At 39.0% G+C, this 26,022-nt stretch overlaps 1 protein-coding gene across 2 annotated transcripts; it reads right to left on the bottom strand.

Moving 5' to 3' along the window:
• Positions 1-493: 493 nt before the first annotated feature.
• PLA2G4F (phospholipase A2 group IVF) lies at positions 494-25,619 on the bottom strand. Of its 2 annotated transcripts, XM_071558347.1 has the most exons (20): positions 24,363-24,698; positions 20,001-20,073; positions 18,083-18,219; positions 16,666-16,794; positions 15,187-15,227; positions 14,564-14,606; positions 14,346-14,412; positions 13,881-14,050; positions 11,705-11,818; positions 11,158-11,195; positions 10,098-10,233; positions 9,239-9,375; positions 7,927-8,149; positions 7,263-7,377; positions 5,944-6,081; positions 5,365-5,472; positions 4,262-4,456; positions 3,759-3,925; positions 2,681-2,867; positions 494-1,476 (listed from the first exon to the last, which is right to left on the bottom strand). In XM_071558347.1, exons 1-20 carry the CDS (start codon positions 24,471-24,473, stop codon positions 1,247-1,249), a joined length of 2,559 nt encoding a protein of 852 aa, XP_071414448.1. In that variant the 5' UTR covers positions 24,474-24,698; the 3' UTR covers positions 494-1,246. The 2 variants fall into 2 exon arrangements, with proteins under 2 accessions (XP_071414448.1, XP_071414449.1); XM_071558348.1 differs by lacking the exon at positions 5,365-5,472 and having other exon boundaries at positions 24,363-25,619.
• Between the last annotated feature and the right edge of the window lie 403 nt (positions 25,620-26,022).

Genomic DNA, 26,022 nt, shown 5'->3' with positions numbered 1-26,022 from the left:
ACACATTAAAAATTTATCAAGAATCATACCCCTCTATAAGCCTTTATATTCTTTCATAAAACAAATCTCCTGTCTTCAGTTTTCAAATACAGAATTGATACATTCAGCTGAATGTAAAAGTCACAAAAGTCAGTGCTTGTTTACCACTGTTTTGTATTATGTGTTTTCCAACTGCATAATTCAAGTACTTTTCTCTGAGCTTGATGCAAAGTGCAGTGAATTCCATCCCATAGCACTCCAGCATCCAAAATTATTTTATTCATTCACATTCATAAGGTGTGCCTACCTTGACTATTGAGGTTTCTAAAATATACAGACATGCAAATTCCTTCAACAAAGATCTTGCTGAATTGCACACTGAAGTGTAAGGAAAAAATATTGAATTCAAACCCTTTGAAGGAGCCTTCCTTTCTCTTACACAGAAAGATGAGACTTACGGCATTTTCATGATAGTTTCATCATCTCATGATGATCACAATGTAGGAAAAAGCAGCACAATCTCAACATGTCTTTTATTGTTAAATATAAAAAAGAGAACATTTATTTCCTCAAAAACAAATTTTTTATGAAAATAAGGTACTCAATATTGAATTTCTGGGAGACTAAAAGACATTAAAATCCCTGAGAAGCGTAGGAAGGAAATATCACAAATATGTTTGAAAACATAAATGGCAAAAATGGAAAGCAAGAAATGACTGTTCAGTCTTGAAAGTACATGGGCAACAGCCAATAGCGAGTTGAAAGCAAAAGGACACATTTCCTCTCTTCTGTGTGTGTGTGTGTGTGTGTGTGTGTGTGTGTGTGTGTGTGTGTGTGTGTGTGTATCTATGAAGGGAAGTTGAAAATCAAGAAAGATAAAACAGAAGGAATCAGTGTTTCCCCAAACACCACAACCTGCCTTTGACAAAAACAGGTGCATTATTCAGTGGAGTTTGGAAGATCATTCTCCAGATGCTTGAACTGTTTGAATAGATCCTTCTCATCATCTGGCATCACCCACCATAAATTGAGGTACTGGGTTACGTAATTTCTTAGTCTTCCCCACACAAGGAAGCAACATCCATGTTGTACTGTACATCCTTTGAGTTTTCATCAGAGTACATTATTTGAAATGAATTTTCAGTGTCACATGTATGACTCCCTTGCCAAGAAGATAGTTTCCATCTACTCATTTTCAGTATTTTGTCTTGAAATTCATGGCTTCTGTACACTGCAGTCTTTCTGTATCCTCAGCTCTGGAAGTTGCTCATGTATTGGACTTATCGATGACTTTCCTCAACTTTCTCCTTTGCAGTGCTAAGTTTAGAGTTTTGAAGATAATGTCTTTGCTGTTCAGAACATTGTAGCAGTTCAATTCCACTAACCTGCTGAAATCATATGGCTCAAAGGTGAAATTTAGTGTACGGTAAGGAGAATCCTTTGACTCAACGATGAAGTCACCAAAGGATTTCTCCTCTTCTGATTCACGTTCAACTCCTGCACAAAGAAAGAAAGAAAAAAAAATCACAAAAAACACCACAGCTGTGATAGACTCATTTTAGTTCAATTCTCCTAGGAGGGTATCACTGATAATTCTGCTGAACCTTAATTTTTCCCCAAAGCTCCTCCAAAGAGATTTCAGCTCCTTCCAAAGTATTTGGAAGCTTAAAGTAAAGTGCTATTACCTTATTTCCACTAAGCTCCAAACTACAGTACTAAAATTATCATTGTGATACGTTGTTTAGTTCATCCATGATTATCATGCTCAAAATAGGAAACATAAAGCTCAATTCTTCCTGGAAGAACTGTTCTACACTAAAATAGAAGACACACCATGAGTTCAACTGACCTTAGGATGTTAGTATAAACTCTTCAAAATATGGTAACTCCTTTTTAACACCTTGCCACTTAAATTTAAATACCATCTTGAAAGGTGAATATTAAAGGAGTTTGCTAAAAACATTTTTGCTTGTTGCTGTTACAGAAATAACAGCCTTGAATCACATTTAAGTCTAACACTTTGAAACTCTTCATCATTGATGAGCAAATGCAGTCAGGGCCTGGAAATTATTACAGTGTTAACACAGAGAGCATTAACAACATGCCTTACATCCCCCTTGCACCAGTTATGCATGTTATTTGCTATGTATTCCAACAGTTTTCTTTGGGATGCTCTTTCCTTCTCGCATTGGAGAAAAAGGACATTGATTTTTCCGTTTCTTTTTAAAGGAATAGCTCTATGTTTCACCTCAGTGCTCTTGACTGATAGACTGATGTGGGCCTTACAGCCTACAAAAATCATATTAAATGAAGAAAGGATCACTTATCACCTCATCTCACACTACAAGGGCAAAGGCCACTTAACATTGTTACATGATGTGACATACAGATTGGTCCCCAACACTTTGCTACTTAGTGCTATATTTCTAGTCAATAAACAAATTAACTCCTTATTTAAACTGATTAATAGTCCTTTCAGAGCAATGAGAAGTAATAGTATCAGGGCAGAAAGGTTCAGAAAGAAGCAAAAATGTAGCCTTTAGATTTTATTTTTTGTCAGCCTCTTCTCCCACTCTCCCAATCAAAAAATTTGTGGAAATCGATTCTGCCTTAAATGTAAGTAACAATTTAATAATTAATTTTCCCCACCAACACACCCAAAAGATCATTAGAAGAGCTATTTAAGATACAGCTCCCTTACCTGGAGCCTTGTATTTCTGGAAGGTGTCATTCACTAATGGGAAATGGAGTACAATTGGAGCCTTTGGATTATTATCATCCACAAACAAGTAACACTCTTTTGGCTTCTTTTCATCTTCCTCGCTAAATTTGATTTTTGGAAAAGGAATTTCCTGCTCCTCACAATATTTCTGAGTCAGCTCTAAAACCTGTTGTCAAAGAACAAAAATAATTGCAATAGAATACCAGCAACACCTCTAAGATCATCTAACTACAGTCTTCAAAGGGAAAGAGACTTGCGCAAAAAAAAAAGAAAGGTGACAGAAACTCAGCATCAAACCAGCAGAAACAACTTCCTGACTGCTGATAAAGAAGAAGGAAGACCAGAAATGAGAACTGCTACCAAACATCAACAGTTTGCTGCTGAATTCTTTTGTTTTACTACAAGGATCTTATGAGCCAAACAAATACTCTTATTTTACATAACAATCTATTCAGGCTTCAGAAAAATTTTTAATCTCATTACAGTTGTCAACTTTATCTCTTCATGACCTTCATAGGAAAAAGCAACGTTTGAAATGTTTTTTCCTATGAAGACAAGCTGAGAGACTGAAGAAGAGAAGGCTCTGAGGACACCTTATAGTGCCTTCCACTACTAAAGGGAGCTTACAAGGCGGCTGGAGAGGGACTTTTCACAAGGGCAAGTAGTGACAGGACAAAGGGGAATGGCTTTAAACTAAAAGAGTGTAGGTCTAGATATTAGGAAGACATTCTTTGCACAGAAGGTGGCGAGACACTGGAACGGGTTGCTCAGAGAGGCTGTGGGCTCACCATCCCTGGAAGGTGTTCAAGACCAGTCTGGATGGGGCTTTAAGCAACCCGGCCCAGGGGAAGGTGTCACTGTGCATGGCAAAGGGGATAGAGCTAGATGATCTTTAAGGTCCCTTCCAGCCCATTCTATGATTCTATGAAAGACATAAGGATTATTTTAATGTATTCATTAATTAGTGTGTGTATTCAGCATCAGCTGATCTGCTGCCATTATGAATATGATTCTGTGCTTTTATGTTCATGTAACAATGCTCAGCTACATCTCTCACCTCAAATGGAGCTTCCCAAGAAAAATTAAATGACAAGATAACATCCACATCCCTCTCTGGCTGAAGTACCAAAGGAAAGGGAGAGTTGATAGAAAAGCCACCATCCACTAAATACAAGCTCTCTTCCATGGGGGTCAGCTGGTTGGGAAATGCATCTAGATGAGTACCTGTAAGACATTCCAAGTAACACAAGTAACTATATTGATTCATTACACATTTCTCAATCCAAGCAACAAACAAAGCTTATGCTAGTCTTATAAGAAGAAAAAAAACATTCCAACATGCACCTTCATCTGAGATTGACCTGTGAAATCCGATGATGAGCATGTCTCATATGAGAGAACAAACATAGAGGATCCAATTTTTTTGCTGTGGGGGGTAAGAAGGGCTATACTCCCTGACTTCAGTGGAACAAGGTCAAGCTCACTTATGTTCTGTAACATGGATTATTACAAAGTATTAACACACTACTTAATATCCCAGATACATTCAGACTCATTTACCTCTCCAAGTCACAAATTTCTTGATGTTAACATAGTCTTTATGAAGATACAATCCCTTCATGAAGTTGAAGGTTTCCCCACATGTGACCCGGGACTTGAAGAAATCCTGAAAAATTTGTAACAAAGGGCCCCCAGGTATAACCAAGCGAGTCTTCAGCAGTGTTGGGTCTCGGAAATGGAACCTTCGGCAGTCATCTGCAGAAGTCACAGAAAGATGCAGAACACAGAAATGCTTGTCCAGCTCCAATATTTCAATCAGATTTTTTCTTTTTACAATATTTAACCAGTTGTCCTAAAGCCGATATTTGTCCTCCAGTAAGAGTATTGTAATGAAATTTAAATGAGCTATATATTCCACAGTCAGATATTTATTAGCCAGTAAATGAGAATAGCACTACTCATAAATCATTGCCCATATTAATTTCAAACCCACACAAAGAAATCCTTGATACCAAGGGACAACCACTTCTGTCACATAAGACATCAGTTAACCACACACAGTAGCATTTATAATTACACAACAACAAAAAGGCTTGGGTGGAGGGCAAACTTGGGCTGTAGAGGCAGAGAAGAAAAAAAAATCTGTTCTTTCACCAGTTACTATGTACATGAATGACTTTCAGCCTTTAAAACACTTCCTTTTCACTGCTGGGCGGGCAACATACAAATGGAGATCGATGCGTAAACATATAAACAGCTTATTCAAAATTACTAAAAGCAGGCCAAGAGGGAAACTGAAAGCCTGTTCTCCATCTCCTGCTTAGCAGTCCAGCTTCTATTCTTCCTCTTCTAACAATTAAGACTCCTGCACTGCCATATGTGTTTAAGACAGCTTCCAGAACTAGATCAAATTTATAGTCAAAGTCAGATACAATTTTTTTTAAAAAATAAGGAAGAGAAAGTGCACTAAAAATATAAGTCCTCTATTTATTTTATGTGTGATCAAAGGGAATAACACATGGTAAGAGAAAGATCTGTCCAAATCCATCCCTAATGCTACTCTTGAAAACTACACACAATACATTTTTGAGTCAAATTATTTGTCATCATTACAAAACTATCTATCTTTTGAAAAATCCAGCTATTTTCATGTATGTTCTTACCTACAACTTTGATAACATCTTTGAAATTATCTAGAAAGCTCAGTCCTATACCAACCACTTTCAGGCAGATATCATCCAAGCTTGCAGCAAAAGCACTGCCCCACACTCCTGCAAGAGAAATGTGGAAGAATTTAGTACTTAAAATGTTTTTCACAGTGTAACCAAAAGGCCTATAATTCAGCTGCCATTTATCATGAAAGAGGGCTGTCACTGGATCTCTACTATTCTAACAGGTGATGTTTCAGTTAAAACCTTTGAATTAACCATGAGACAAATTATGATGAAATAATATAACACAGAATTTTTCCTAGAGGACAACATGGAAAAGACAACAATGGAACAGGAAGACCTACAGCAGACATTTTTGACAAGCAGCTCATAATAGATTCATCTTGCAGACTCAAGACATCAGACTGTAAAACTATGAACCAACACCTACAACTCTGGAGGGAAACTTGACATTTTTTACTTTAAGTTCTTTAGGAAAGGACAAAAAGGCACGGACTTGAGTTCATGGGTCCTGAAAGCAGCATAATTCCTTTCCATCTCCTCACTTTAATCACTATCATAAGATCATACCTTGTAGAAAACAAATCCTGGGCTCTGGATGTTTCTGGACAAGTCGTCCCATGAAGAACTCGCTGTAAAAGTCCTCTGTTCGGACAAAAGCTCCATATTTGCGAAATCCAACTTCATAGGGAGTGAACTCGCACCATTCTAAGAACAGGCCAACAAGATACTAACTCAGAGGAAACATATGTGAAAATATTCATCTGATACCTGTTTGTACATGGGAGAGAGAAGGGAGTTCTCCTCCACTTTTCATGATCACTATGGATTTCCCTGACTCTCTTCTCAGCAGCCTCTATCTACATATTATTAACAAAAACTCTTGCACAGGCTTTCATCCCATCTTGCTCTATTCTTGAGTCTGTCATTAAGGAAACAAGCTGCCTATTTTACTTTTACTTTAAGCCCTTTTGATGGTTCCCTTTTCCACTCCAAATGGAAGCTACTTCATTTTTCTCACACTATGTACCATTTCTCAGAAACTACTACAGTACTGACTTGAGAATTCAATTGACCCACTGTGTCAGACTTCTTTGTCTGCCTATCAAAGTGTCCCCTTGTCCTTAAAATATTTCCACAAATAGTTGAAAGGTAACCAGAAAGATCATTGAGTCTGAGTACTGGCCCTGCACAGAACAACTGAAAAAAACACAGCATGTGTCTGAAAGCATTATCCAAATGCTTCTTGAACTCTGGCAGGCTTGATCAAATCAAATTCATTGCTATACAGACACACTCCTCCAGAATAAAATAAACAAACGAAAAACTCCCATAGTCGTACACAGATGGACACAAGCATTTGTATTCCTGTCTCACTGTATCTATCCCCACTTGTTACATCACGTTTAAAGTTTCAGCTAAGGACTGGCCTTCATTTTTTTACTGTAAGAACTCAAACTGCTAAACACCACAACTTTGATGATGCAAACTACAAGGTGGCTAATCCATCATTTTACATGAATCCTACACAAATTATTTATTTATCCGAGACTATAAAACAAAGCAATCACCTAATTACCAAGGACTCCCAATTCTCCAATTGAGACACAGGCACGTGCATTATAGAAATCTTCTCAGCTCCTGAAAATTTCAGGCAGTTTCTAGCAAAACATGTGGAGTGGCCAACAGTGTTGAATCTCACTTCTCCATTTTAGCCACGATGACATTTGCTATCAGGATGATAACACTGCCAATCAGTATCCTACTGCCTCTTGCACTACCAGCTGCTGCTTGAGCCACATTTCCTGCTGTCAGCTGCTCATTATCCAAGGAACTGGAGACATGAGAAGAACTTAATGTTTTAGCAAACAAAAATATTTTCTATATACCTGCAAAGTCACCACTGCTCATATTGGGTCTCACATTGACAGCTGCATAGATAGGATAAGGGTTCTGGGCCCATTTCACTGCTTCTTGCTGATCAGACAGCTTTGATGAGTCTTCCTGGTTACAAGCGAGGAAGGAGAAGCACACTTTAGTTAAGTTCTGCACCCATATTTTGATAATTGGAAGCTGTTGCTTAGCATTTCTGATTAACAGTATCACCAATTCAAAGCCTCTTCTCCTCCCACTGTCCAGGTATGGTTAGATTTGGTCAAAATACTTCTGCAGCTGCATACTTAGAATGTCTAGTGTTATTAATAAACTCTTTATCTCTCTGATTTCCAATACAGTTTACATAGAAAATAGTACACAGTAATGTCATTCTGCAAAACCAGCATCATTCTCCCAGGCTTAACCTGCCCAGTACAAAAGCTATTAATTTAATAACAGTCATTCCAAATAAACACTGCATTTTTCTATAGCACTGATCTACATAAATTCAAAATTCTTTACTGAAGAAGATACTATGTTTATTCCACAACACTGTCTATGTCAGAAAAGCTCACAAAAGTGGAGAGTATTTGGTTTCTTGACTCTAAACACATGGGTAGGTAGAGTTCCCACCTGGAAGACAAAAAGCAGCATACAACCAAACACAACCTCTTTTACCTTCTGTTGTAGGAAATATTCCACAATAAGGCCCCACAAATCTGTAAAGGAAACTTTCCGTCCACTAATCTCCATTGCATTCAGCTCCTGGAAATAGTATTTCAGTCGTTCTGGGGAAAATGCCCCTGATTTGCTGCTGGACACAGTACCCTGAGCTCTTCTGATTGCATCTTGAAGGTCTTTCTGTGACCAGTCAGGGTCTTGATACAGTGTTGATAAACACCTGAAAATGCTTATATTAATGTCATCAGTAATAAAGACCCTTCTGTAAAGAACAATTTTAGCTAGTTATAATCAGTGCTGCAGCATTTGAGAAGTCTAGCTAAAAGACAAAACATTGTCAAGAGTAAAGAGTCCATAAATAAAGGCTCTCTGAACTCTAAAACATGCTGGAAATCCTGACACCTACAGGACAACTTCATCCTAACCTGCCTTCCACGGATGTTCCAAGCATCATATGCTAGCACGCATAAACCAGTTCACAAACCTGTGCTAACACCAGACCATAAAAACCTTGACAGACTGGCTGATAGGAGGGGTGCTACGGCATGCAGCAATAGAGGCCATCATCTTCATCAGAACACAGATCTGATTAAAGAAGAAACTCATTTTGGACTGTTGGCTTTCCATATAAACAGATGACTACATTTGTTTGGAAGCACCTCTGAATCAAAAGGAGCAGGCCAGATTTCCAAGGTCAGTGGAAGAGAACTAGGTACATAGGAGTTAAGTTAACACACAAAGGACTGGAAGGGGAGGTTGCACTGTCAGGTTGCACAACTCCTCAGTGAAATCATTTCACAAAAACAACATACTTAAAAGGGATGACTTCATCACAAATTCCAGGAACTGAGCTACTCAAACATTCTAGCCATGTCTAACACTTCAGCACCTTGCTCCTTCCATCAAGAGGCAGGACGGTGCTGCGCCGTTCTTCAGCTGCTTGCGCCATTTTGGAAGGTGATGACATAGTGGCTGTGTGTGCACGTTTCCAGTGACTTGCACCACCTCTTCTTGGCAAGAGTAGGGAAGTGAGGAAGGTTTCTTAAGTCAGTGCCCTGAGCAGTTTTATTCCCATAATACATTCTAATATTCAACTGTCAGACTTGCACAAGCAACAGATTCATCAGTTTAACAAGCAACTGTATGAGTTGGACATGACAATGAATCCCTTAGACTCTTCAGCAGTCTCACAGGTGAAAACTGATACAATATTTGACTTTGCTGTCTGTCTACAGATGGCACAAATGCGGTTTTGGCCTTATTTTGCATCAATACTAAGTTTCTGGAATCAACACTGCATATAGCTTACCAAGTAGAGCCAGAAATGCCACACAGGTACATTGCAGCATCCAAAAGGCCCAGCTGCTGAAGCCCAGCAAGACTGCCATAGAACGATGTCAGCGCTCTCATCCCACCTCCAGAGCCCAGTACTGCTATGACTGGAACCTGCAGACAGAAAACTCAGGAGTTACAACCACAAACTTTTGATTGCCAGTAAACTACAGAACTACTCCCATTCAAGTCTCATTCAAATAAAAAGAGACAAAAATTACTATTTCTATTTACTTTTCAATTAATTTCAGGTTTGATTTCAAGCAGAACTTTCTCTATTTTGTAATTGAAATATATTGTTTACTATAAAACATAGCAGGGCCAGTTAGGGATAGTCACTTACTGAAATTGATATGTAAGTTATCACACATTTACTTTCATACAATATATGTATAAGAACAAAAAAGACAATTATTCTTATAACATCAGCCAAATACCACCAAGCAAGGCATCAGGCTATGTACGTGTAACAGTGATCTCAAACAAGCAATTAGGAAGTTATTCCTAATTGCTCAGTGGCCTGAGCTTCAATTTAAACACTCTGAAACAGACTTTTCCATCACAATTCCAAGCCCAAAATGCAAGATACAAGAGTTCAACTAAAGAAAGTAAATACATTCTGAAATTTCAGTGTTTTGTGTTCCAAAACACACACACACAACCTCAATTTAAGAAACATAACTACATTTGAGACTTCAGACCTGAAACGTACCAGGGATCACACCACAGTGAATGCAAAACATGTTTCCAATTACAGGCAAGGATTCTTACACCACCTAATTATCAAGCAAGCATAAAGGATTTTACCAGTCTCACTACAGCACTGTGCTCAATACCTCATCTTTTGGAGGAGATTCTTTTAAGCCAAGACTCCTTCTCAGTGCCTCAGAAACTGCTTTCTTCCTTTTGTCCAAAAATTCTCTCTCCTCTTTACAGAGGTCAAAACCCAGACGTATATCAAGATCCCAAGTGCTGAAATAGAAATGAAGACAAAAACCCTTAAAATTTGGAGGATTTGTAATGTGAATGGAAAAGCAATTTTTGTGAACACAAAAAAAAGCTGCTGATCTGAATTACTGGATCAAACTATTAGATGAAATTGTAGTGCAGACACCAGCTATTTTGTACAACAGCTTTTGGAATTAAACTTCTTCATATTGTATTTCTCTCTTAATGTTTAAATTCAAAGCTTGTGTTGAACAATATTCAGATTTTGCTCCAGGAACTTCAAAAAGGAAGAAAATATACTCAGTAGGTGAAGCAGATTGTATGAGGAGCAACTGACATCACCGTATTGGCATGAATGGTGAAATGGGGGGAAGAGCAATTTTAAAACAGAAGGGAGCAAGTGAACACCAATTAACTTGCTCTGAATTTATATAAGGGGACCAGGATCTTCTGCTGTTGATGGTATATTAAATGACCCTATCAATCTCCTAGCCAGCTGCTTGTTTTTCTGTTATTCTGTATTTCTGTTATTCTTTTCTTTTTACTCCTTTCTTGCATCTGCATCTATTTTATAGTTCAAACTCTTCACAAACAGAGGTGTCCTTTCGTACTTGTCAGTACAGCACTGAACGTATTTTGGGAAGTATCTGTACCTAGCAAAATCACTTAATATTTACACTACCAGCTATTTTACATTTAAGTATTAAGAGTACAAAATTTGTACAGATCTCAGCAGGACTAACATCAGTCCAACAGATAGAATCTGCAAAGTGAAAAGTCAGAGCCCTAAGCAAAGAAAATAGTTGAAGACATTTCTCTTTATTATATCCCAAAATATCAATGGAGAGAATAGACATTCCCAGAACATCAAGGAGAGTCACTCTGTTCCTTTACTATGACAATAAAGGCCTTTCCTGATTTTTAAAGGACTTTGAGGTTCCCACTCACCTCTCTTCAGTTTTCAAACTCATATCCAAACTTTGTCCCTGTGAAAAGGGAGAAGACATCTTGCAACTGACAGTAATTACACAGGTGGAACTACTAAACAGAGGTTATGACATCAACAGGGTCAGCAGATACTAACCAGAACAGCAATATCACTCAGAAAATGACATCTCTGGAACACCTTTCCCTTGCGCCTATTTCAGACACTTTTAATCCTCCACAGAAAGCAAAAACATTCTCAGAGAACAGTGTGAAAAAAACTATTTCTTCTGCAAGCATCTTGCTTTTATCCCTCTTTTGATAATTTTCTTTCACACTCTTCAGACTTTTTTTTCTCTGGAAAGTGATGCATTTTATACTTATTTTGCAAGACTCCACCATGAAAACATTTTTAGAAGAACTGCACTTAGTAATCTCTATTTCATTCTAGATATCCAAGAAAACAGCACTCCTGAGAATCACATGTAGCCTGACTTTACAAATCCCTAAAGGTATTGGAGGAAAAAGGTAACCCATGCATACTAAAACAAGTGAAAAATATTGACATTACCTCTCCCAACGAAATGGTTCTATCAACTTTTTCTCCAACAGGAAGGGAATTAACTGGTACAGTTCCCAATCCCAGAACTGTAGTGTGCTTTTCAACATCCGGGTTCACGCCATCCTAATAAAAATCAAAATGTGAATTGAGCTCTGCAGAAAAACTGTTAAAGGTATGACTTTCATATATCAAAACAGCAAACAGTTCTTAATACCACTACAGCTAAATCTTTCCCAAAGGTCTCAGGCTTTTCAAGAGCATCCTGCTTTCTGCTTGACAGAACTTTGTCAGGAGACTTTTTTTTTTCACTCAAATAGATTGGTTTGTTTGTTTATTTTGGGGGGTTATTTGTTGTTGTACGCTTTTTGTAATATAGCTGTGTAACACAAGCAAAAAGTCAAAGTACAAGACTTCCTCCAAAAATAATTGTGTTCTGACATGTGTCAGAAAGCTCACAATCAAACATGTATTCTGGCTTCAAAGCAGGATTTGGAAAAGATGTCAACAAGGCAGCAGCATTAGACATACATAAAAAACACTACAAAATAGGGAAAAACGTAATTGCCCTATGGACAAGCATGCAATTAAAACATGTAATTTAAAAAATCTAATAAATTTTAAAAGCAGAACAAATAAAGTTTGCCAGGGAATCTTAGTTTTCTCCCATGTAGCAAGTGGCAAGCTTTCAATACTGAATCTGTGTGCCAATTCCTAATTCTAAGAGACATTAGAAACTCCCTTATATCAGAGGATCCCACTCAAACCCACACAGCCTACCAGGTGGGCTGGAGCCCATACACCCACTACAGGGCTCAACAGAATCTTAAAGGAACTTAAAGGTTGTCACTCTTTACACACCAAGAACTGAAGTCAGACAAGGAACTACTCATACATTTCACAGATGTTTTCTGACCAATAACAGCTGTCCTGAGTCCAATGTCCCTCTAAACGCACTGTGCTCCTACTAATAGGGGAAAATAACACACATTTAGGTGCAGGACAAGCAATTCTACCACGTTCCTGTCACTCTAATACCTCTGATAAGAGAGGAAAGGTCAGACTGAAGACTTTTGTGCTCTATGTCAGCTGTTGAAGGAGTATTTTCTGCTAAGCTACCAGGGTGGTTGGACTGAGGTTGACCACCTGGTCCAGTCCCCATGGTTGATTTCCACTGTGTTTTTGTTTGCCTGGCTCTGAGTTTTTGACCACTTAAAAGCAGGTGTCTCTCTTGAACTCATATTTGCTAAGCATATTTGCAAAGCTGTTCTTCCATATACTTTTTTGTGGTCTCTTCTCCATGGGCTGCCTACAGAGTAGTCAAGATCAACATTTGCAATCGGGCTGCCCAACTGCTTGTGGGGATGAAAAACATAAAATTAAGAGTCTCCTTGCTCTCATTTTTGGAGGCAACAGTGATCACAATGAATATTCAGTCACTTCAATGGGATACAGCATGCGTAGGATACCTGGAGAAACTAAATAAAACAAAGCTAAATAAACCTTTCAAATGGCAACTGATCAACAAGCTCTTAATAGAAAAGACTTCCTACAGAGCATCTCAACAGATGAAAGTAAAGATGTCTTTATGTAGCAAGCATGTGCAGAGTTGTTTTAATCCCTGAGTTTTAACAGATTTTAAATTGTTTGGGAGTGTATATTTCTAAGAAAATTTCACCTCTTTATACAATGTCAAAGATACAATCCAAGTCCGACATTTTTAAAACAAAAATATAGTAGTGTGTAAAAAACAATAATAGATAAAAACTTATCTCTCTGCCCATCAATTCCTAATACATGATTAGAAAAAAGATACATTCATTCAAGGCAACCTTCTAGCCTAGAAAATTTTGTTCTGAGCAGTTACAACATTACAAAGTTGGATCAGAAAGGTATATCTGGAAGTCACTAGTAGCCTTTATAATAGGTGTTCCTACTACCACATAAATATTTCACTACAGAAGAGACTTCCTTTTAGTCCAAGCTTTTAACATCCACAGGTACCTGGACTAAAACCAAAACCTGACATCCCTGAACATCAGAAATTGTCTCTGGCCTTCTTATGATCAAATCAAGGCCATTCAGTTTATATTTAAGGAGCTTTCCATGGAAACAAAGGCATCAGTTTTGGAGTGGATTTATTAAAAAGTGGGTGGTAAACTTTGTAGCAGTCAGCATGGATACCTACCTGTAGGACAGATATGGTTTGCTGCAGCTCCACTTGCAGTTCTGGACACATTTCTTTATCCACATGAAAAACAAACGAGGTTCCATAATCCTTTTCATTATCTGGTGTCCAAGGAATACACAATTGCTTTTGATATGCCCCTGGGACAGACATCTTAACCTCACAGCATCCTGTGCATTAGAAAAACAAGTTTAGACCGCAGGAGGCAATTAAAAAATGTTGAGAATTAAGTACTTGTTAAGTGTAGCTGAGACTATGAAAACACAAGCAAAAACTCTATTGTGTGGTACCCAGTAGAAGTGACACAATATTATTAAGTATTAAAAATAAAATCAAAATTGACTTAAGTCATTTTTGTAGTCAGTAAATTAAAATGAACTGTACAGACAGAGAACTCTCCCCTCTCTCCCAAGGAATAAACATATTGAAAAGTAGTGCTGACTTACACTCTACATGTAGCCCTACCTTGCTGTTTCTCTTTTGTGTTTTCCTCTTTGTTGACTGCGCCTTGCAGAGATAAGCAAGGACGAACCTATGAAAAGAAGAAACCAGCTCTGTTATACAAGTATTAGTTCACTTCTTTGTTGACATTTAATCCATCTACCATTTTAGGTGCAGAATTACTAAAAACTTACCACCAGGAATAAATCACAATAGATATTATTCTGACTTCATGTACTCACCACAAGAACTCCATTAGTTAATATCTCTGTAGGGGCATCTGAGCTGTGAAAGTAACAGATTTAATGTAAATGAGTTCTGTTTTTAATTTGCTTCATCCTACTTTACAAACTAACTGCCTGGATAAACAGTGGGGTAAGAATGCTTTTATTGTGGGAGATCTGCGCAAACACCTTCACAGAACAATGGCAGTTGGGAAGTATCAAGGAAAAAAATTTCCCTGCAACTATAAGCATGTGCTATAAGGTCTTCCCATCTCAATTATTTTGATAACCTAGAGAAAAGTTGAGCTTAGATAGACTATCAGATAAATAAAATACTCCTTTGTGTGCTTTGCATGGCGAACTGTGAAAGTCTTTCACCCCCAAAATCTAATCCACAAAGTGTTCATTTATCTCTCATGAAGTCCAGCAAAATTTTATTTCTTTTTTTGGTACCACAGACATTTTGGCAAATGGAACATTAAGGATATTTGTGTTCAGTCATTACTGAATCAACTCAAACACCACAGGGAACTATAAAGCATTAGCCTTTTCATGGGCAAGACTGTCCCTGCACAGAAAAGGTACTTAAGACAACATATCAGCAAAGCGCCATTTCATTCAGCTCTTCAGGTAAGACTCACCATTTCTCCAAGTAAAACTCTACATCCAGCTCTTCATTAGCCTTTGAAAATAAAAGTTGGACACTAGTGACCCTTGATCATAAATATCTAATTATGAGACATTTTTCCAAGAGATTAAGCTTTCTTCCTGTTACATACTTATAGCAACTTTGTTACAGTAACTGCTTTTACAAAAGTTCCCATTAATTTTTAAACGTTTACATTTATGCCTTTAGTTGCTGTTGTTCTTTAAATATTCCTCTCCTCCTGACCATATCCTATATGACCAGACACACACATGTCTGAAGACACAAATGCACACAAGTGAAAGCTAGTTCTCAGGTCCATTACTTTGCTAATGAGAAAAAAAAATCTCCTCAGGTTAAAGTACCACTGCAGCACCATCTCTGCAAACAGCTTCTACATGGGGCTTTGTGCTTTCTCTCATTTATTATTTCAGCAGTTTGCACTCTCAGCTCATTGCTGTCTTTGTCTTCCACAGGCTTTGATCCAGCCATCTTTTCTCCTATCATAGCACACACTAAATGTTTGATACCAGACCTAATACAGCTTTTAAAACAGCCAAATGGAAGTCAATTTGGATACTTTAGTAAAGTTGAAACTTCCAGTTCCATAATTACAGATCAAAATGACTTAATCATTTAGCAAATGGACAGTTAGTGAAAACAAGGGAGTTCCTAAGCTTCTTTCCATGACCACAAATCCTGTGGAGTGCCTGTGACGCTGCCCACCACCTCTCTGCAATCTGCACACCAGTTAACCTGCTTCTGACCACACCAACAGTACTGAAGCCCAGTTTCTCAGGAAAACACACCATTAGCTCACCTTTAACCCAGACCTATTGAAGCAATGTGTTGGTGGTATTTACGAAATAGATCAGACTGATGATGTGGCTTTACCTATTGTAAAACAGGCTGTCTTGTAAGGCCATAAACAGATCCACAGAGTTTGAGACCAGCTGAAGCAAACCAGTGTCACCCACATGAAGAAGAGGTTAAATGTACTGAATGCAATTCAGAGAAAGTAAGTTTTTCTTAGGCTTTTAACTTATTAGATATATAGCTAACCTTTCCAGCAATAAACATCCTCTCTGTAGACTGATGATGCAAAACTAAATGCAACAGTCTACAGTCCCCACAATGATTACTGACTGCAAACGTCTTTCATTTTAAAACAATTTATGTTCCTCTAAGGTTCATGAAAAATCAATTCCCTTTAAACACATTTTAACATCTCCACAAAGACAGCAGCAATCCCAAGTTTTATTTAGATGGGACATCCCAAAGACTGGAAAACATATATAAAATCACTCAGGGTTTCAGAAACATCTCAGTTAACAGTAAAACCGTATATGCTGCCATCACCTGCTGATTCGTTTTTCGCTTCTGACTTCTACAGCACAGATAAATCAACAAGCACATACTGCCAGACTTCTGTAATGATGAGCTGCAGCTATTCACTGCTGTGCCAGGGACTAACCTCAGGATTCAACTTGAAAGTGTGCAGCAAGGGCTGCCCCAGCTTCATGCCCCCTACATCGAAGACAATAGATGTGAGCTCATCACTGACGAGGACATCCTTATCATAGAGTGTCAATTCCAGAATGTTCTAAAAGCAAACAGAAACAAACAGCCAAGATCAAGGGTCAAACACTTCCCCAAACCTGGGGAGCTGTATACAATAGACACTTGTACATTAATCAATACCTTTCTCCTTTCCCATTCCTGAAGAAAACTCACTATTTTCAGCAGGTCTTACAGTACAGTTAAGGAAAAAACCTCCCAGTCGACAGCGTTTAGCTAAAATATTCTCTGAGCTTCCCAGCTAGAGAGAGGCTCAAGCTGAATGCATGTGCCAGTACTCTCCACCAGCTTCAGGCACAGATTTGACTGAGGAAGCAATAGCAATTTTCACTCTTTCAGCACAATGCACTCCAGGATGTTAAAGGGACTAATCGCTTCCTGCTCAGCACTGTCTCAGAGCTGGTAAATCCAAGAGAAACTAACTAAAACAGACACAATGAATGCATGTGGCATCCCCAAAAAATGGCACTAGGGCAACTAGTTTTCAAGGAGACAAATCTGAATTTCAAATTGTGCCTGCATAGTCTCACAGCAGTAACCAGACTGAGGCCTCATAAGCCTGCAGGAGAAGAAAAAGCGCACATGCTCTAAAGCTTAGCTTTCAATTTTCTTACCATTTAAGCCAATCACCATTGTGGAAAGGTACTCCAGTGAGCGGGACAGCTTCTTGTTAATAAGCACCTTATTCCAAAGCCTAGGATGGTATTCAAAGCCATAGTACCATAGTAAAACTGACCTTTTAAGGTACAGATTTCTTCCTTCAACCATTAGCATCTACTTTGAGAATGAATACTGACAATCTGAAGACTGTGTTCAATACTCTATTAGGTCTTGCACAGAAAGCAGGCAGATGTACTGTCTCTATCCAAGAGTTTGAATTTTGTTTTTCTTGATCATAGGAACTGATGGCAACACATGACTGGACAAACTAAGTGGCACTGAGTAGAAATTTAGTTCCCATTATCCTCACTCAGACAGCTAGCTACGCTGTGGAAGTAGAAGCAAACACAAAAGAGAAACTTGCTTTATCAAGGAATTTCCTTGCTCTACCAGGTAGTGCCATAACTTCCCCTTCCTGAGCTGCACAAGAATGTTTACAGGAAATTCTAGCTGCAATTTACATGACAGTGCAGTTACAAACTGCTGTGGTTATCATTGGACATACACAGTACAGCTTACTACTGAAGACAACTGACATCTTGCAAGCAACACTGGTTATCAGGGTAATAAAGAACCCTTGGTTTTGAATGAAGTATCAAAAGCCAGTCAGTAATACAAGTAGTCCAACCAGCTGCACAAAGTGCACTTCTTACCTTCACAGCACTATGGATTCGATACTGGAAAGTTTCATTCCATTCTGGGTTATCAGAGTTGTCAATAACCTGAGTTCGGGAAACTACAGGAGATGCAGTGGGCAGCTTTAGTTCCACATAGCAGTCTGCCTTGGACACTAAAGCAGATAGTGTAGAGACAGCTGTCAGAACAACTTTAATCAAACATACTCTTTCCCATAAGCTCTTCATTTTCTAGATCTCACTGCATCCTAGAAAATTGCAAATTTAAGGCCGGCCCTTAATGAAGTATGTGTCCCTAAACAGCAGCAAATTGAGTATTAGGTACCAGTATTTCTTTTTTTTTTCTGGCTCATCCAAATGATAAAGCCCTTAATACAAGAGACTACTATTTAAAATTTGGAAGATCAAATTTTTAAAAAAGATTACTGCTGATATGAAGCTCATTGCTTCTTGTCACTGGGCATCCCTGAAAGAGGTTGGCTCCATCCCCTAAATGCCTTCCTTTCAAATACTTGTATACATCAATGATATCCCCCTGAGTCTTCTGTTGTGTCACTAAGTAATCCTAGATTGTTCAGCCTTCCATCAAATGAGGGATGCTCCAGTCCTTTTACAATTGGTGGCCTGTCACTAGACTTTCTTCAGTAGCTTCAGTATCTCTCACAGTGAAAAGTCCAGAACTAAACAAAATATTCCTAATGCAGCCTTACCAGTGCTGAGCAGAAAGGATCATCCTGCTTGCCATGTTGGCAATGCTCCTTTTAGTGCAGCCCAGGATACTGCCAGCCTCCCTTGCAGCAAGAGCATCTTGGGACCCAGAACTGACTCTTAGGTTACACCACCAGTTACTGGTTTCCCACTAGACTTTTTACCACTGATCACCATCCTCTGAGCTCTGCGACTTAGTCAGTTTTCAGTCCATAACTCTGTCTGCTCATCCAGCCTCATCAGCTTCTCTAGGACAATCTTATGGCAGAAAGTGCCAAAAGCCTCACTGAAGTCCAAGTAGACAACATCCACCGCTATATGCTATACCCTCATTTAGTCTGGCCAGGAGCTGAGCTGTCTGTTTCCATTCCCTGAAAATAACTGATTGTCTCAATCCTCCTTTCTATTAGTTAGGGCCACTTCAACAGTGTAAGTATGGGAACAGTTCCTGACTCTAGCTGAACAGAGAGGCCATAAAAAAGAACTTTTCACAGAATGAAACTATCCCTCAGCCTTTCAGGAGGGTGTTCCATTCCTTGAACAGCTCTTTAGTGTTCCAAGTAGTTCAGTGTTGGATGCCAGATAGACACTTAAGGCAGAGTACCTTTCTGGATTAAATCCTAAGTAATTGAAGCTCAAATGAGTTTCAAAGATCAAAAGACCCCAAACATCCCTGAGATCTTTTCACAGATATATAAATGGAAGGAAATATATACTGTGTTATCAAAACCAAGAACAAATAAAAGGCGGTTTGTCTTGGAATCAATCAACCATCTACTTCCTTAAAGGCTTCAATTGCAAATAGCGGGTACATGAAATAAAGCACTACTACAACTGAGAAAACAAACACTTGAAAGCTAGAATTGAAGACTTCTACTTCCAGTTTCAAGAAGACTGTTCAGCAGAAGCAAGGGTGAAACTTGCCATGACCACAGAGCTGAATCCAGAGAAAGGAATACAGAACGCACTACAGTAGAACAGGTAAAGGACCAAGGAAGCAAAACATTATCAGGACTTGATCTTGTTCTGCAAAGTAGCAGGCTTAATCTGCAGCTTGGCCTCACATCAAGATTTTAAAGTATACATAATGCTTTACAACAGAAGCTTTTGTTCAGACATAGGCAATACTGTAGGTGTAGGTAAGAAGCTCCCTTAACAATGCTACCTGTGTTAGAGGTATGCACCAAACAATCAGCCTGTTTTCATAATACCTTGACTAAATACTTACACAGATCTGTACCCTTGATGTTTCTGGCTCGGAGGACTTTTACTGTTAGGTTGTAGTAAGGGTGTTTTTCCCACTGAAAAGAAAGGAACAAGCTAAGCATTTAACTCAATTGCAATGCCTGTTCTATAAACATACTAGCATAAGTCCAGAGAAATGGATCAGACCAGCAAGCCCAAAATAAACTATTAATGAGTCAGTTTGGGAACCTATGCAACACTTTTGAGTCCTGCAGGAAGACCAAGGGTGTCCAGAAGGAAACTCAATTCCCTTTTCAGCAACATGAGTGATGTCTTAAGGTAACTTCAAAAAATAAATCCCTTATTAAGGATTTCCTCTAACTATAGAACAATTTTTTAGTTCATTCTTGCTGAAGCATGAACAGACACTGAAGCTGGTGAAATTATTATGATCACGACTTGACTAGTTAAAGACTACTTGCCAAGGGCACATGCATGCTTGAGTAAAAGCAGACATGGCAAGAATCCTAACAGCATTGTCTAAAAACATAGAAGGCATATGCTGTTCACAGTGAGGGGATAAAAGAAAAACAATAAAAAAAGCCCACAGTCTTGCAGGAACACATACTTCATGGCATTTTGAGCAAGAAAAGACAAAACTTAAATTTCTTCTCATTCTGGACTGTTACAGATATCGGCACTCTAAATGTGCATGTGACTTTACCAACATAGATCGAAATGTAATCCTTGCTCTTGAAAGCTTCTGGGAGACTATTTTTGGAAAGTAATATTAGTATCTAACTGCCAGTATGTGAAGAGGGAAAAAAAGCCTGACCAGATTCTCAAAGATCATGAAGGAGAAGTGGGGGGAGGGCAGGAGAAGACAAGAGAAAATACCTTGGGGTGACCTAGTACAGAGACTGCACAGAAGTAATTGTGTAAGGCTCAGAAATAGAATGAAGTTCTGCCTCATTTTCATGAACTATGACACAATCCTGGCCAGCTAAGAACTTTTTCTATTCTTAAATCACATTTTCAAAATGGTATTCACAGGTGGTCAATACTTCACATTCATAATTTTCTACATGGTTGGCTTGAGATCAGAGTTTAATTTCAGATATGCTAAATATTCATCTACAACTGAATTCAACAGGATCTTCACTTACAAAAAAATGCTGCAGACTGACAGATGAAAGAAGTTGTAGAAGCTCAATTCCTAGAAGTGCTCAAGGCCAGCCTGGATGGAGTTTCTGAGCAACCTGGTCTAGTGAAAGGTACCCCTGTCCCGGCAAGGGGGTTGGAACTAGATGACCTTCGGGGTGCCCTCCAACCCAGACTACTCTATGGAATTTTATATAAAAATGCATGCCCTACACATCACTAACAGGAATCTCAAGGAAGCCAGTGAACCTTGAACTGTTAAATTATTCTTGAATATTATTTCTTATCTGATAAATGGAACTATATTATGTTTGTTAGGCAGTCACATGCTTGGTGAGATTTCTTTATTTTTAATCACGTGGAGATACCTGCCAGCTTTTGCAAAACAGGGTTTGAACAACACAATAAAACCAAAGCATACACAGTATATGGAATATGTTTGTACTAAGAGAGTACCATCCACCCTGACCAATGAGCAAAGGGAAAAAATTACATGCATCATGTAAGATATTGCACATGAAGGTGGCAAATTACATTTGCACAAATAAACTCCAATTATACTATTATTAAAGGACTCATTTGCAGCACTGACATGTTGAAGACACTCATTCCCTTATTTGTTTCTGGGAACAAGACATGCCTTCACATCTAATTTCACCATGAACTCCACCCTTTCAGATGCTAGCTTTTCTTCCTTTTTAAACCTTTCCTAATCACTTTTCTTTTATTCAGTCAGTGACACTAGTTTCTCAGGCAAAGTCTGACCTTTCTACCTTATCAAGTTGGGATAGAAGGGATTAGAGAGAGAAATTCAAGATTGTGTATGTTATTCTCACCAACTTTTTGAAGGTGCTGCAACTCTCCCAGTTGTTGAGAAATGAAGCTACATAACCACACTCCCATGGCTATGAAAGCAATCTTCACTCACATAGCCTGGCTACCACCTGAAATTCAATACTATCAGCAGAGGAAGCACAAAACACCCTGAAGATAGCCTGCCTTTCTTTTATTGCACACCATCTGTCAAAATGTAGTTACATGCTCAAAAGAAAGTCCTTTCCAAAGGTCTCTAATAACCTTTGATTGCAGCCAGTCATTACACGGCTGAGCATACATTTTCCACACCCAGATCATAATCCAAGGGCACAGAACCCAACCAACATTTCACTGTGCTATCCATTACCCGAACCTTCTTATATACCTTTGGATTATCTTTTAGCCAAGGCACAGCAAGGTCATAACATGTTGCCAGGTGAGCTTACAGTGCAATGAAGTATGGGAATATCAGACATAATCTATCTGAATGATGAAGGAAAAGGCAGGCAAGAAATCTGTATGGAAAACTGACAACAAATAAAGATGACAGTTCTGTCTGTATCAGTATAACGTGACAGCATACGAATGGATGTGACTGATGCAAGCAACTCCTTTCTGCTTTGCAGCTCAATTATTTTTTCAGACTTACTGTTTTCCAGAGCTCAGGAGAGTGCATCTGAAACAAAAAATCCCAACCCTTTAAATCCAAAAATTCGGGTACAAGACTGAATTTTCACATACTTTGCTAACAACTGCCTGTAGCTTTCATCGAAACTGAAGGTGCTGATACAGCATCAAGGAACTGCAAAACAAGTCATCCCAACTACAGGACACAGTAGTCTTTACTCTCATATAGTCCAGAATACCTGTCTTTATGCAGTGGGATGTAAGTGCTGGGATACACTCCACATCTCTCAGTGCACACAGAGGATTCGCTCTAAGCATGCCAGTTTCATTACAAAAATGTTGTCATAGCAAATAAAAATGGGACTTCGAAGAGATACTTTGTGTTCACAGCTACTGGTAAATTCAGGTATCTCAAGGAAATATCTAGTTCACCAATGGAGTACTTTCTCCCCATCTTGTTCCTGCTGCCAAGTAAACATGCTGCCCACCCATTCCCTCCCCTTGTGTCACAAGTTTGCCTTTAAACCCAAAAGCAAACCCCCGATTTTCCTAGGCACCTCATGCAGTTTCTCTCCTCCCCCAGGAGGGTGCATCTGTAGTCAGGAAAGGAAGCTTAGAGACACAGCCCTACGACCCCTGGTCTTCTGGCAGGCAAGGTTTATAGTCAGATGATGAATAGTGCAAGCAGCTCAGTAACACACCAGTGGCAAACTGCGCTCACTCAGTTTGTTGCTGCTTGCCTTTAGAACTGTGAAACTGAGGCTAATTAAATGACTAGAAAACGAAAGTGATCTGATCACATGAAACTGACCTACAAAGTCAAAGCCAAAAGGATGATTTGCTGAGGCATCCCTTGCTCCATGGCTATTAATTCAAAATCTTTTCCTACCAGCCAGCATAACTTGACTAAGTAGTGTTGATTTTTTTGTTTGTTTGTATAGTGAGCACCTGAAGGGAAATACCATATTCAGTGGTCTACAGGTTAATGGAGGCTAACACTAGCCTCTTCTACCCTGATTTTCCAAGTACTAAACAACATTAAAAAGTCAACCAGATAATTTCTATCATACAGAAAAAGCAAGAGTGCAGAAAGGCATACAGGCAGCAAGTAATTTTGTGACGTTCAATGGTCTTCTCAATTTTAAGTTGTATATTGAGGGGTTGGGGCAAGACAACATGCACAGGTGATCAAATTACAGATCAGATCTCCTGCTCAAAGGCTCCTTCACAAACATTTAGTGTAATTCAAAATTAAGGTTATTGGCCAGACCATGTTAAACAATGAAACGGTTTCACATCAGTTAAAGGACAAACACATCAAAACCACTTTATCTGTTGTGGTTGCACTGCATTATGAACAGGGACTGACATCATCATTAATCTTTGTCTGCTTGAGACCATTAATCTCTGTTGGATAAGACAGAGAGCTGAAAGGATGGGAATTGTAATCAAGGATATTTTGGAAGAAAACATATAAGCTTAGTTTTGTGTCTACTTATGAGAAGTGCAGTATTCCGGACTGTGCCCCTCAAAAAAGTACTTGGCATCAGCTTAATTGTGTTCCCCAAAATCTAAGGCAACACAGACCTGTTCTGAATTTCCTCACACAGACCCTAAATTTAACAAAAGTCTGGCATCTCCATTAGCATTATCATGAGGGGGAAATTTTAAATAATGACAAACTTTTTAATTTCTACGGAAGAGCAAAACTGGCTTTCTACACACGTAGCAATAGGAAGTCACTACCGGACACACTTGCTAAGGAAAACCGTCTCAAAGTCAGTGCTACAATTCGTCTTACCCGCCAATGATAAAACCCAGTCTCCTTCCTCTCCTTCCTTTGGAAAAGCACAGCTGCCATGAAAGGCAGCACTCTCGCTGGAAGTGGGCCCCGCAGCACCTCATGGAACATGGGGAAAACGTCCTGTTGTCTCTGCAGAAAATCTGACAGAGACACCTGAAAACAAGGAGAGTGCCTGGACGCTGGGCTGCGAAGCGCTGTGTGCTGCTACAGGCTCATCATAAGCTTTGCGCAGGACTGGGCTGTGCTCCAGCTGTGAGAAGCGGAGGTGTGGCCCACAGTTGCCAAACAAGCCAGTTCAAAACCTCGCTGGCAGGTTTTGCAAATACTAGTACAAGATAAGGGCAGCAAAGCAGCACCAAACAGGGAAGCCCCCAGGTAGGAGAAAGCAGTGCTTTGTCATTCAGCCACAACATCAAACCCCCCAGTACAGATTTAAAATTCCAGCAATCCGATCTATGACATTGGCCCTTTTAAACTCTTTTCAAAGTCTCAGCATACCCTAACAGAGCATTTTTAAACAGAAACTTCCATGCCACAAGCCTGAAGCAAGGCCAAATTTGTCACTGACTGCTGTCCAGAGAGGTTTCAGGGAGGCCAGAGTAGAGACATCACACTTTGGTCTACAATAGGGCGCCTCAGAGTATCACTTCCCCACCACTCACTATGTGAGCTGCCTGCACAAGTCATTCCTTTCTCCTCATTTCCATATAGTGCGGTCTTGATACTTCCACTAAAGGTTTTCAAAAAAACTGTACAAGAGATAGGACAGATTTTTTTAGGAGTCTATCATACCTTAAAAAAATATGTAAGTAGTAAGGGAAATTGTTTACTGGAAGTGATTAATTTACTAACAGCTGCTGACAGTTGGCTTGCTGGAGCTTTTTATTAAAAAGCATAAACTGAAACTGCAGACCAAAAGACAAACTTTAGTGTTTCAACAACTAAAAATAGGCAGAAAATGTATGAAAGCCAGTAATGTAGCATGTCACTAGCTCCACATTAACACGAGAATGTGACACATTCTCAGCATGGTCCCATTCTTTAGTCATTTCCTGTCATTAGTGTCAGTCATCAGACTAGAATTTAAGAAAATTAATAAAAGCACAAGCACTGACATTTAGAATAAAAACAAGTCAGTACTAGTTAGTGAACCCACAGAATTAGGAGTCAAGGCAACGGCAAAAACTAAACATAATGCCATTTTGAAACAGCCAACAACTGCTGTAAAGTTCTTGTGTAGCACTAAATGGGGCTGAAACTGGGCTGAAAAAGCAATTTCTTTGCTTTTCTGCACTGAATGACTAGAGGAGCTTCACTCCTATGAAACCAGGCTGAGAAAGCTGGGGTGCTGATCTTGGAAAAAAGAAGGCTCCAGGGAGACCCAATTCACAGTATTTAAAAGGGTTTTATATATTTACACACGTTACAGTATTTACAGAGGACTTATAAAAAAGAGGGAAAGTAACTTTTTACACTAGGAGATAGGACAAGGGGGACTGCTTTTAAAGTAAAAGAGCGTAGATTTAGATTAGATGTTAGGAAAAAATTCTTTACTCAGAGGATAGTGAGGCACTGTAAAAGGTTGCCTAGAGAAGTTGTGGATGTCCCACCCCCGCAAGTGTTCAATGCCAGGTTGGATGGGGCCCTGAGCAAGCTA

The sequence above is a fragment of the Pithys albifrons genome, chromosome 6, assembly GCF_047495875.1.
Source record: "Pithys albifrons albifrons isolate INPA30051 chromosome 6, PitAlb_v1, whole genome shotgun sequence".
NCBI classification, from domain to species: domain Eukaryota; kingdom Metazoa; phylum Chordata; class Aves; order Passeriformes; family Thamnophilidae; genus Pithys; species Pithys albifrons.
Note: the sequence above shows the minus strand (reverse complement) of the source record. Positions and strands in the feature narration are given on the sequence as shown.